At 40.3% G+C, this 13,409-nt stretch overlaps 1 protein-coding gene across 12 annotated transcripts in view; it reads right to left on the bottom strand.

Annotated features, from left to right (window-relative positions):
* FAN1 (FANCD2 and FANCI associated nuclease 1) overlaps nt 1-12,122 on the bottom strand; it is a 43,278-nt gene extending 31,156 nt beyond the window's left edge. For 2 of the 12 annotated variants that reach the window (XM_030577572.1, XM_030577574.1), the window contains exons 1-3: nt 11,610-11,892; nt 9,567-9,747; nt 7,629-9,080 (exon numbers count right to left, since the gene is read on the bottom strand). In XM_030577572.1, the coding sequence (XP_030433432.1) occupies nt 7,629-8,955 (1,327 nt within the window). In that variant the 5' untranslated portion in view covers nt 8,956-9,080; nt 9,567-9,747; nt 11,610-11,892. The other 10 variants (XM_030577563.1, XM_030577573.1, XM_030577566.1 and 7 more) reach the window with 9 other exon arrangements.
* Between the last annotated feature and the right edge of the window lie 1,287 nt (nt 12,123-13,409).

The raw sequence follows: 13,409 nt of genomic DNA, 5'->3' as shown, positions 1-13,409 counted from the left end.
CTAACTCTGTTAAATTCTACCTGGAATCAGAAAGTCAAACTTGTTTCTTTCCTTCTCATGTATCAACACCAGCATTTTAGAGGCTAAATTATGTCAATTACATCTGCGCAGCTCTTCTGCCAGCGAATTATGCCCTCAACTGGACTCATGAAATCCCAATGGTTTAAACGGGATTATACGGATCAAACTATCTTTGATCGTGTGGCACAGGGGTAAACAGAATTTAATTGATGCTAGAGATTAACCAAATCTTGCACATACTCAGACCCTGGGGCAACAAGAAGAGAACATTGTTTTAGAGACAAGTTTTTCCCTCAGAGTCAACCCAGGGCACCACCACAAACTTAAACGGAGATGACACCAAATACACCCAGGTCTCTTGAGTAAGAATGAGCCATTTTTACAGACACTTCAGAACAGAACCATACTTCTGGCTATACTGTGCTTCATTCCGACTGTCCAAGCCTGATCTAGTTTTCTAATCACTTTTTTAACCAAGATGACGATAGTGTAAACCATTAGCACTATAGCCTTAGCCAAAACCCACTGAAGTCAAAGGAAATATTTCTATTGACTTCAATAGGTTTTTTGGATCAAACTTTACAGAAAGAATATCCTGTTTTTGGCTTAATATGCAAGTTCCACACACACTTGAAAAATTTTGTAATGTATCTTCAAGTAGGTTTTACAATTTATTCCAACTGAGAAACAATTCAAATTTTCAGATGACTGATCAAAGCAAATACGGTTTGCTTTTCTCTCAGCATGAAAAATATCAGAGCCAGATCTGTCACCAATAAAAATACATCTTATTTCAATCCGTTTACTCTTGCACAGAACAAAAGGTCTTCGAAGAAGTGTCATAAATCTATCTGACATCTTTAACTATAACATTTTGCATTTGGATCTTTGCTTTAGCTGAAAAATAGGACAAATCACATACTTATCCAAATAGCTCCTTATTGTCTACAGATATTGAAGAATGCAAGTTAAACCACATAATGCTGGCATTAACCTGCCCTTTAAAGATATAGTGACTCTGAAATCTAATCATTTAGAAAAACGGAAGTAGCTTCAGTTATAGCATCTGCTTGCACTGAGACATTTTCTCTCATTTTATGATAAAATTTTCCTATTTAACAAAAGTTCTCTCCTCTGTTGCTGTATGAAAGACTAAAAAAACTAAAAGGAAACATGATTAATGACTATCCATTTATATACCATAGGTGTACAAGGTGTTTGGCAAACATAAGACCAGGTCCCTGCTCCAACGATCTTACAGTTTTAGAACCTGATGCTAACAAACAGTTACTAAAAGGGTAAGTAACTCTACATACAAGCAGTCCCACATTAGAACTACTTGCACATGTAAAGTTACTCATATGCATTGGCAGAATCTAACAGTGCAGCAGTGATTATATAGGAACATCAGAACAGAAAATCAATTTATTTCTCACTAAGATGAAAGATATGCAAAAATTAAACAAAAACACTGCCCATAATTTAATTTGGATATTAAAAAAAAGCATTAATAGAAGGTTGTCTGGTTGGAGGATTTAAAATGTGTTTACTTTCAGCATCCTTCTGCATGCACGTAGTGCTCTGACTCCAGATGAGCTTCTAGCTTGTTTACCACTATCTCTTCCTGCTCAACTGTAACTGATCAATAATAAAAGCAGACATATTAATTTAAACATTATTAGTTCTGATATAATTAGAAAGTGGCAGCTGTCTTATACATACTTATTGAACTTTTATTTTGGCTGTAAAGTTACTTCTCTCCTCCAGATATTTTTTTGTCTGATGTCTCTTTCAATAAATTAGATGGATCATTCCAGCAGGACAAATATATTCAAACGCCCAAGTTGTCACTTCCTTAGTGATATTACAGTTTATTTGAAGCGTCTTTGATTCTTCTCAAATCAGAGACAGAGAGAGTGAGAACGCTGACTTGCACAACAGCATCCTACCCATTCTTAAATGACAAAACCAAGCCTGAAATTCAGTAACTACAGTGGAAAGACGGTTTTATCTCAAAGGGATTTGAAAGGCAGATATAAGAATAAAAGGTCCTGTGCTAATACTTCAACTCAAGCCTCATATTCTGCAGCACATAACCTTGGGGGTAGGTTTTTTGTTGTTGCTATTGTTAATAAGATGGTTTCACTAACATGAAAAGCAGTTTCAGATGTTCAGCTGAAACTAACAATCTTGCTTTAAGTGAAAATATGATTGGGAAAAGATGCAAAAAGCCTGAGAAAAGTGATTACATGGTGATTATTTCCACTGCATTTTTAATGAAGCGTAAATGGCAATCATAACTGCTTTGTTAGTTTTCTGACTATGCATCAATACCCATGAGGTCTATAGGAACATGTGTTACTCCAGGACTGGCACATGTCATTTGGCTGCAGACTAGAATGAGGAGCTCATATAGTGCATTAAGGAGTGTTACCAAAATGGTATTTTATTTTTTCCAATAGAGATATAGATTTTAAAAAAAATGTTATGTAAAATAGAGAAAAAACATTCCTTGCTGAGATTAGCCAAAGTAGGACATGTTTTAAGCCTACAGAGTTTGGCAATGCACCTTTACATTAACTGCTGCTATATTATTTCAGAGCTCAAGAACAACTCACAGGTTTTCAGCTGCTCAACATTTAGCAAACCTAACAATGCTAGAGAAAACTGCTTAATGATGAGATTTAGACCAGGAAGTACCTAACCAATATATGAGTTTTCTTTAGAATATTTGAGTTTTTGCATCCTTTGCTGAAACAAAGGGATAGTTAACCTATTTCCAACATAAAACATTTTCTTGCAGGAGAGGGGGGGAAATGAAAAGTTGCTTTAAAAGGAATTTTACCTTTAAAAATACATTAATTCTCCTGCATAATAATCACTGCAGCTAAAAAAAGCTCACTGCAGAACAGATAGCAACCATACCCTGTAAAAATAAATTATTACTTGAGTGGAGCAATAGTGTCCTAACTCGTTCTATCGACCTGTGCTAATAAACTTCCATATATCAAAAACCACCAACTGCAGAAATCAGATATGCATTTTAGCAGAAACTAATTAATTAGTGAAGTATACATATTATGCAAGTAGCTTAACTAATGCATTACATGTGTATATAGCACCAAGAAAACTGCCTTTTCCAATGTACAGTTTTATGAAATAGTACGATTTTGCACCAGAGTGGACTGATTTAAATAAAAGCCATGCAAATTAACAATTTTAATCATCATTTAAATCAGCAAGCCGGAAACTTTCATCTAAATAATCAATTTCAATCCTGTTTTCCATTTGTACTTTTAAGTTATTTTCCTAAAAACCATGGTGATTTGCAACAAAATATAGTCTTTACGCTAAATTTGGTACTACTTTTTGCTAATCAAGATGATATGTAGATCTATACACATGTATTTAAGCAGTTATATAATAACATATATTTATTCAGATTCCTAATTTTTACTACATTGAAAATGACGAATAAGCCATTTCTTATCTACTAGATTATTAATTTTTTTTAAAATGTGATTTCTGTCAAAATGCAATTAAAAAGGCACAAAACCAGCTTTTAAAAAATATTTAAATAAAAGTACCTTAAATGTGATGGATATACCAATTTGTTTTTATAAAAACATGTTTTGAATTTAAAACTAACAATTAATATACAAAAATAATATTATCACTAGTTAATTAACTGAATGTATTGTTTCTGGTTACCATGTCCTTCAAGGTTTAGAATTAGTAGGTCTTATCCTCTCAAACCTAGTTTTCATTCCTGGATTGGAAGAGAAAAGCAAGCTTTCCTGGATTTTTAACGGCCAAACAGGTTCTCAGCTTTGAATTAACACTGAACAGAACTAGTTGGATAAACTGAAATGAAGAAAATATTCTCTCTGCACCTACAAAAAGAGACTACTGCTGGTTTAGCACTTCAACAAACTCTGTTTCTGGATGCATGATCAGTGACTTCCAGCAGTTCAGTGGTTTAACTTTCTTTAAAACTTCACCAGTAAAGGGTACTACTTATTTTTTTATTTAAATTTAAATTATTTTAATAGACTATAGTAAGGCCGTAACATAGGTTATCATAATTTCAAACTTATTTTTAAATTAAGTTTATTTTTTTTTTAAAATGTATTTAGTCTAAACTAAAAAAATCAAATTAAAAGAAGTGTTGGTTTTTATCCCCCTGTATTTGTTTGAATGACAATACAGGCTTTGGCAGCAAGATCTAATAATAGGGAACAGGCAATGAGTTTATCTGAACTTCTAAGAAATATTGGACAAAATATATTAAACTGAAGATTCTATAATTTTATAGTAGCTTCTGTACAATCTATTATCTTTTGCTTTAATTCTATCCAGTCACTTCATCACAACACTTCTCAGTGAGTCATCATACTCCATCTCCTAGAGAAAAGGAGATCACATTTTACGACGATGCTGGAGCACAACAGATAATTTATCAGCATTGCTTTGTGGTAACACTTATTCTATGTTCCCCGAGCTACTGGGGAAAAACTGTTTGGATTACACATTGCAAAAGACAAGAAGGCTACTTCTGTATAAAAGGGCAAGCGCAATTGCTATGACCTATTCTAGGGGTTGATTCCAGACTTTCTACAGTAACTAATTTGATTTTCACTCTACTACTGTATTTACACAACTTGTCACATCAGATAGGAACATCAATCCATTTTTTGTGTTTCTATTTTACTTATTTACCATATCTTCAAGCTGTCACCACATACACGTTTAAATGAGGAGAGAGTTCTCAAACAGCAAATTATCTAAAGTATCTCCATATCTGTTGTTCACTTCTTACATTCCCATTATGTGTCTTCTCCATTCATTTATGAATTCTGTAAAATTGCATATAAAAATTATGAAAATGTTGCCCTCTTCCTCTAGTGACCAAAAGAACTTTATTGCATTACTGCATTGTCTATATTGGTATGTATAGAGTCAGATCTTTAAGTAAGAAACAAGCCTTACGAACTAGGTAGGTATATGAACTGCAGCCACAAGACTACTCATCCTAACAAGCACGAACCAATGTTTTCATATTCTGTCATCCAACTCCAGTTTGGTATTAAGCACCTGGTGATGTCAAACGAGTGAAACAAAAAATGTGTAGTATTAACCTTCAGTCCAAGATATGAACATTAATAAAATTGTTCAATGAAAACTTCATACTTTCTGTAATGATGTCAGAGGGTGCCTATCCAAAAATTCTGGATCTGCATAGATTTATTTATTTGTGTCATCCATCAGAGTTTAAGATCATTTGGGACTTTCAGAAAAATATTAAAACGGACAAAGTAGTAACAGCTTTGGAGTCATGGTCCATTAACAGCATTTATTCAGCCAGTTTTCTTCTATTTTAATTTAAAAGTGAAACAAAAAAAATCACGAGAGAGATTTTTATACTAGCACAAAAAGAAAATTAATGTGAATAATTCACTATAGATAGCAATGCAAAAGAACTGAACATACAAAAGGTTCCATTAGGGGAAATAGTCCCCTTTCCGAATTATAATGAAGCATTTTGCCCATTAGTTATTTCAAAATGAGTTAACACAATTCATTAGTCAGTGCAGCCAGTTCAATGCTTTCAGGCCCAGATTTTCAAAAAAGTCTGTACGTAACTAAGTGCCTGGCCACTTGTGTGCTCTCAGCTCAAGCATACACTGGTGTTGCATGAGCACATACCCATTATGCACACAAATCTAATGTGCATGGTGAGGGAGCCAAACATTACACTGGGATCTCGCAAAAATACAACAAAACTTAAGCACTTTGGAAATTTGGTATTAAGTGCCCTCAATAGCTAGCTGTCAACATAACTAGGTGCCAGCTTCACTTTTAGCAGTGTCCTCAGGAGAGAACTGCAACAGTAAAAAACAGATGGGGAGCAATGGGAACTCCCATAACTTCCAGTCTGAAGTTTCTGGAGGGAAAAGGGTGCTACTGATGTCAATAATCGCCACTACTCACATCTTTGTTACTGCTAGTTGTTACTCTCATCTGAACAGACACCAGAATGCTGGTTACCTCTACTTGCAAGAAGGTTAAAGTTGCTAGGATTTCACCCTCCGCAGTTTGTAAGGTAGCAGTTTATGATATATATGGAACTGTTGCAGATTGCCCTCGCTGCAGACTGTCACCATTCTGATAGATTGCTTGAACCTAAACACAGGTGCAACTAAGAGTGGGAGGACACAGAGAGATTATGACGACTGCAGATGGCCAGAAAATGGAGCATCTCATAAGACCAGAGAATTCCATGTAGACCTCAACTTCCCTCATACTGTCCAGCCACTCAGATTAAAGAAAGCTCTACATATACAGTGTAATTCAGGAGTGCAGGATTGAAGGTTGATAGCCTCGATATGGGTGATGCTCTCCTTTTAGCCCAGTGCTTGTGATATTCACCAACCCCATATGCTGATAAGAGAGGAGACTACGCTGCAGTATGGGATAAGAGAGGAGACTACGCTGCAGTATGGGTCATATCCAAACTTCCAAAATGTGGAGGGTTTTACACTCTAGAATTCAAAATATTTCTACAAGGTTTCGAAAATATAACAACATGTCCTTCTCAGTTCCTAGCAAAACTTTTATATATTTTACAGAAACCAAAGTCAAATTGCTTTTCACTTCAAAACAGTGTTTTATACATGATGCTACGGAATTCTGCAAGGAAAGATTATTAAATCTATCTTTATTTCATACAAACTTCACTGGGTCAAAATGAAATTTACTTTCCCATATAAGCCCCATGTAATGTTGTTATAGCCATGTTGGACTAGGATGAGAGACAGATAAAGTGGGTGAGGTAATATCTTTTATTGGACCAACTTTTGTTGGTGGAAGAAACAAGCTTTGGAGCTTCACAGAGTTCTTCTTCATGTCTGGGAAAGGCAACCAGAGTGTCACAACTAAATAAAAGGTGAGACAGATGGTTAAGCATAAGGAGTTAACAGAAGTTGCAAGAAACCACTTAAAATGAACTGGGCCATTAACAACTCTGCAATCATAGGACAAAAGAGGGTTAGTAGGTTACAATTTGTTGTAATGAGCCATAAAATCAGCATCTCTGTTGAGACCATGATTTTTAGTATCTAGCAGAGTTATGAATTTAAGTTCCCAGGCTCATCTTTTGAAGGCATTATACAGGTTTCCCTTGGGGATGAAGACTGATAGGTCAGATATGCAGTGATCACTTTATGAAAAGTATTTGCCCAAAGATGATGTGGTGTTTTTGTCTTTTATCATTTTTCTGCAAGAACTTATTTGAAAGCATATTGACTGTCCAGTTTCACCCATACAAAAATCACACAGAAGTTGGTCCAATAAGACCTTTAACCTTACCCACCTTGTCTTTCCCATATAAGGATTATTAAGTATGGTTTAATCACTGTTGTTGCTGTTTCTCTTTTTTGTTTGGTTTTTTTTTGGGGGGTAAGGGGAGGATTCCCTCTCACACTATCTACTTTAGGGTTTTATACTGTTGCCTATCACCATAGCATCTTCTATGTAAAATCGGTAGCAATAGCAAAGTCCTTAGTGGACACTCAACACAACAATAGATCGACTAAAGTAAAATATACCTGACAATTGGTAGAACTTTGTGATAGTGCTGGTGTCTTGCTCATCAAAGAGTCTCAGATCATCACGATTCTCCAAGACAACTTGCAGGACCATCAGGAAATTCTGGAGATAATATGGGTGACCAAAAGAGTCAGACGCAGAACCAAATGCACCACTTATTTTGTCTAAAATGTCACTGGCAGGACTCTGAAAATCCACCTCCTGGATAGGTTCTGAGAAAGTATGATAAATCATTTCATTCTTTAAGTCTTCATGAACTTCCATAGGAAGTGTTCCTGTATTATCCTTCACTAGGCAGTTTTCTGTATGGCTCTCATACATCACTTGTGTCCTTGAAGGAGGAATATCCTTAACAGAGAACTGAGTTTTGGCTTCTGAACCATCAGATCTCTCTACTTTATTATAACTTGCTGGAGGTGTATGTTTGCTAAGATTAGGCACCATGCCTTCAGAATAACTGTGCTTCTCAGTGTTCCTTGCAGCAGACACTAGCTCCCTGGCAACAATGCTAACTGAGGATACTAATCCATGAGCAGAACCCACAAGAGTCTCTTTATCACATTCTTGTGTTTCTCCCTGACTTTCAGCTTCTTTTGTTAAACTGTCTTTTGGGACATGCTGCTTTTGGAATCCTGACAGAAAGAAGTGATTCTCTTTTTGAGAGCCATCCCCAGCAGAAGTCTCTCCATCACCCCATTCTGCAGAATTGTCACACACACTGTGAACAGCTTGGGATGAAGAATTCTTCTTATTTTCTTCTATCAGTTGTCTATTCTGGATACGGTACCTTCTGGACAGTTTAGATGCCAAGTTGCCCAAAGAGATACTTTTAACCATTTGCACCCTTGGCTCATTCTGAACATCGCATATTGGAGCATTATTCTTCTTAAAGTAAGGACTAGTCTGCTGTCCTGCACCTGCTCTCATTTTCAACAAGTTGCTTTCAAAGACACTCATATTTTTCTCTGGAGTCAAAGCTTCCTTTGCAAAGTATGGGCTGGAACAAGTGTTCAGATCTATACCTGATGGGCCCTCATTCATAAAACAGTCAAGTCCTGAATCAACTAGAATCATTTCACCATCCCCATGGTTCTTCTGACACATTTCATCTATGTGCTTGTTGATCCCATACCTTGGCACCATCTGCCCGCACATAGGGCAGGTGACTTTGGCAGGGGGAGTGTTGTTAAAAAAAGAAAGGATAGAGGAAGAAGCTGAAGGTATGGGTGGTGCTCCTTTAACTTCTGCTTCATTCTTTTTCTTGTTTTTACTGAGGGACAAGCTTCTCCGGGGTCTTTTATTTTCTGGAGATGTGGCTTCCAACATTGTGGGATTAAAAGGCACATCCACTGCATGGGCTGCTTCATTTGACTGATATTTTCTTATTCTGAAATCATTAAAAAGAGAAGTTTTCTTGGCTTCATGTTATTTGCCTGTCTCTTCTGCCCTGCCTGCAAGAAAATATATGAAACTTAAGAACAATTCTGAGTCTACTGAACAGAAAAATCTATTAACCGCCAAACATCACCAATGTGAACAGTGCAGATAAGAAAAAGACTGCACAGATCTGGAATAATTTACTTCTCAGCTTGCTCTGCTATTACAATCCCATTAATGTTTCACTCTGCACCATCACTAGATATAACCTAACATGTTGATCAATGCAGTTGTGTTTAACTAAACATTTTTAAAATACTCAGAAGTCAGGTAGTTAGACAGAACACTTCCCTCAATTAACATTTCAAGATCTGCTTTGAACAGGAGTGTCTGAACTCTCACCCAGACACATCAAAAGCTTTAGGCTGCACGTATGCCCAAATCATGAGACAAAGATGCTGAGGAGCATCTTTAACTCCCGCTCACTTCAGCTGTAAATGGTCAGCAACTCTGAGGATTTGGCCCTTAAATTACATATATATTTGGGGATTAGCTCTCACCAATATCCTCTGACAGTTTTTTAGGATGAGTATAGCTGCACTCTACAGACTCCACCAACAGCTATATTTTGCTCTTGGAGTGCATTCTTGTCAACCTGGCTTCCAAGCATAACTATGCCAAACTTTTCCATTTTGGGAGGCCACAAAGTTGCATCAATGTATTTGAGAAATCTTCACACATCTGAGAAGAGACAAACACCAGGGGAGTGAAAAATAAGACTAACACAGAGAAGCTGGCTCCCCCTTTCACGCAGAACCAGCCTGGCTCTAAATTCTGAAGAGCTGCACCCAAATTTGAACATTTCAGTTCCCTCACCCCTAAGCTGTATGCAGTTATGACCGACATTCTAAATGTAACTTTAGCATTAGTAAGGTATTACAAAATGCTTTTCTAAGATGGGTGTCATCTCTGCTTGACAAATGAAGAAAATTAGGCATAAAGCAGTTGTGGATTAACAAATTTGGTGCCCCTAGGCCCTCAAAAAATTGCCACCCCCCCCCCCAGCTCACCTCTGTTCTCCCACGGTAAGCCTGGAAGGGAGGGGAGAGAAGGGGAGTTGTGGCATGCTCGGGGGATGGCGGAGGTGGAGTGGAGGTGAGCTGGGGCAGGGAGCGGTTCCCAGCCCCACCCCCCAAGAGTCATTCCCTGCGCCCACCGGCCCCAGCTCACCTTTGCTCTGCCTCCTCCGATTGCACCGCTACTCACTTCTCCCTCCTTCCCTCCCTCCCAGTACTTTAGTGCAGCGAACCTGGGAGGTAGGGGGGAGAAGGGGAGTTGTGGCATGCTCAGGGGATGGCAGCGGTGGAGCAGAGGTGAGCTGGGGCAGGGAGCGGTTGCCGGCCCCTCCAGGTTATTCCCTGCGCCCGCAGGCCGCAACTCACCTCTGCTCTGCCTCCTCCAAGAGTGCTGCCACTTGCGTCTCCCTCCCTCCCAGCGCTTTTGTGTGGTGCGCCTGGGGGGGGGAGGCGGACTGGGGATTTGGGGAAGGGGCGGAGTTGGGAAGGGGTCATGAGCAAATTTGCTACCTTAGGCCTAGACTTTGTTGGCCTAGGCAATAATACGCCACTGAGTTGAAGGGGCGTTGTCAATATTAAAGAAATCCTATGTTGTAAGCAAACAAGATTCTTTACCTGTTATTACCACCACTATAGGTTATTACAAATGAAAGAACTTTTAAAATCCATTATTCAGGCTTTAGGCATCAATCCTGAAAAGACTTTTATGCACACACACAACTTTACTACCCTGTGTAGCTCCACTGATTTCAAAGCAGGTGTTTGCAGAATCAAGACCTTATTTTTTTGTGTGTATATCAGCTTGTGCAACAAATATCAATGAAATAAGTTTCACTTTATTTATAGTCAAACATTGTAGGGGAGTGCTTGTTAATAATGTTTACATTTGACATTTAAGTATGGAAACTGTTATTGACACAATGTCAGGGTTGTACATTAGCTTGTTTATAGAAAGAAAATATGGGGCATTTAATTTCTGCATCTATTTAAATAACATGCCTACTCATACATCCAGTCAGGGGCAAAGTGTTCAGCCCAGGTCTCCTGCCTCCTTCCTTCTGTTGTGTCTTTTGCTCTTTACACAGACATCCTATGAAGGAACCACTGGGGCATAGTGTGGTCCAAACAAGGTTTCCTAAATCTACACAGCAAGCAAGCCCTAGCTACATATATACACACTGCTGCTCTGGCAGAGTCTCACATACAGATCGCAGCGAGCACCACCACACGGCTCCACTGTCCTACACGCTACCCCGCCCTGTGCCTGGTCTCAGCACCAAGCACGCCGCCTCCTTAGGCACAAGAAGGTGCGATAGCTATTGTCTGGTGGTTCGTGCTCGCTATTTAGTACAAGTAGCATCCAAAGGCAGCACCTTCCTCTTAAATGCCAACCCCCTTTTTAAAAACTGGGTCACACTAGATTCCGAGGCTACCCCGGACCGTTCGCCATCCCATTTTCCGGCCCGCATCCCCGGCCTTGCTGGCACCGCAAGGCCCAGGAGAACGGTGATAGGGAGCGGGGCTTACACTATGCCCGAAGCGCTAACCAAGCTCACACAGCGAGAGGGCGGGCCGGGCTCGAGCCCGGCGTGTTACTAGACCAGCAGGGCGGCGAGACCCTTCAGGGCCCAGCGCCTCCGTCCCATTCCCGGGGACTAGGGTGCGGCGGTTTCCCAGACGGTCTTTGCTCCTCCTGTCACCTGGCCCCTGAGCCCGGGCAGCGCCGCGCAGGCGGCGAGCTTAGAAGGGGCGATCCCCCCCCCCGCACCCAGCAGGGAGCGAGGCCGCGACGAGCCGCACCCCCCGCAGGGCCCGCGTGCAGTGACGTCATCGCGCAGGGCTCTACCAACCCCGCTGCCCAGCGCAGCTCGCAGACTATGGGCACGGGCACAACCTTGGTAGGAACCGTCTCCGGGGAGCCGGTGTAACGTCAGTCGTTACACCGGCGCGGCGCCGTGTCGCTGCCTCGCGCTCCCTCACTCACCGCCGCTCAGGGCCAGGCACTCTCCATCCATCTCCGCTCTCCAGCCCAGGCACGGTGAGCCGAGCCCGGAGTGATCGATGCACCGGTGCCGAGCGCGGTGAGGGCTGCCGGGGGCAGGCTGAGCGCGAGCGAGCGGAGCACGCGGGAGATGGACCGTGAACGAGAGCGCTTGCAAAGAGCAACGCACCGGGCCGTGGGTCTGTCCCCCGGGGCTGCCCCAGCCCCGAGGAAACGGCAGGGAAAATGACCCTCCGTTCGGACAGGCTGCGTCCCTGCACGTTCCCTCCCACGTATCCGGCCCGGAGAGGGACACGCAGCAGGCCGAGCACCAAGAAACAGGATTGTGTGTGACCCAGTGTTGTACCTTGTGCGTGTGGATCCGGGAGGCGGATAACGGCCTCGTGGGAAAAGGGTGGGCCCTAGCCGCCCTCACTGTCAGCTTGTTGATAAAGCAATGTGGGAAAGCTGCCTTTTCCAAAGCTGCCACTGCCATTTTGTAGATCACTCAGCACATAATCTGTAATACATTGGTATTGTAGATCAGCTGGCCAACTGAAATGTGTTTTAAATCACTGCAATGTTTGCAAAGTGGTTTGAGGGCAAATGTTAGTGTTCTGGGCAAATTATATTCTGCTTATGTTGAAGTCACCACGTGACTTCAAATTAAGAAAGCATTCTTCTCCTCCTGTCTTAAGCAGTTGTATGTTAGGTCTGCATGGGGGTGTTGGAATATTTATACATAGTTGTTGATAAAGGTCCAGCCTTATTATTTGTCTGAGAAGCATTACAGATTTTAAATTTCACATGTTGTTTACTTAATGTTAGCAGTCTAGCGCTAAAGATAGCCAATACATACAGATATAATAATGTAGGTACTAATCTTTCAATCAGTCCGTACAGGGATACCATATCCTCTTACCTATGCAGAGACTGCAAAATCGGTGAGGGTCTGCCCATTAACATCCAATTGCAGTCAGGGTCCTGATTTGTCTGGTCCTACATTAAGTCCCTCCACTCATGCACTCATTGCAGGATCAAGGCCTAAATCAGTTTGTAAAACACCTTGATATTTTTATGGATTAAAGAAAATGTTTTAAAAAGCTACAAAATGCTTGGTCATATGCAGGTGTAATTCTCTAATCATTACATATTTTGGATTTCAGAAAATCTTATTTACTTCTTATAACAAACAAATATAGGATATGACCAGCATTGAGAACTTCAGTAAATATATTCAACATTAAACCAAAGTCATAATAGAAAGGCCAAGCTGAGATCACGAACTATTCTAATAGCTATTAGGTATGGGAAGAAATATGGGTAAAAGGAAGAAAAGTAATCCA

Source organism: Gopherus evgoodei, chromosome 10, assembly GCF_007399415.2.
Source record: "Gopherus evgoodei ecotype Sinaloan lineage chromosome 10, rGopEvg1_v1.p, whole genome shotgun sequence".
Classification (NCBI taxonomy): domain Eukaryota; kingdom Metazoa; phylum Chordata; order Testudines; family Testudinidae; genus Gopherus; species Gopherus evgoodei.
Note: the sequence above shows the minus strand (reverse complement) of the source record. Positions and strands in the feature narration are given on the sequence as shown.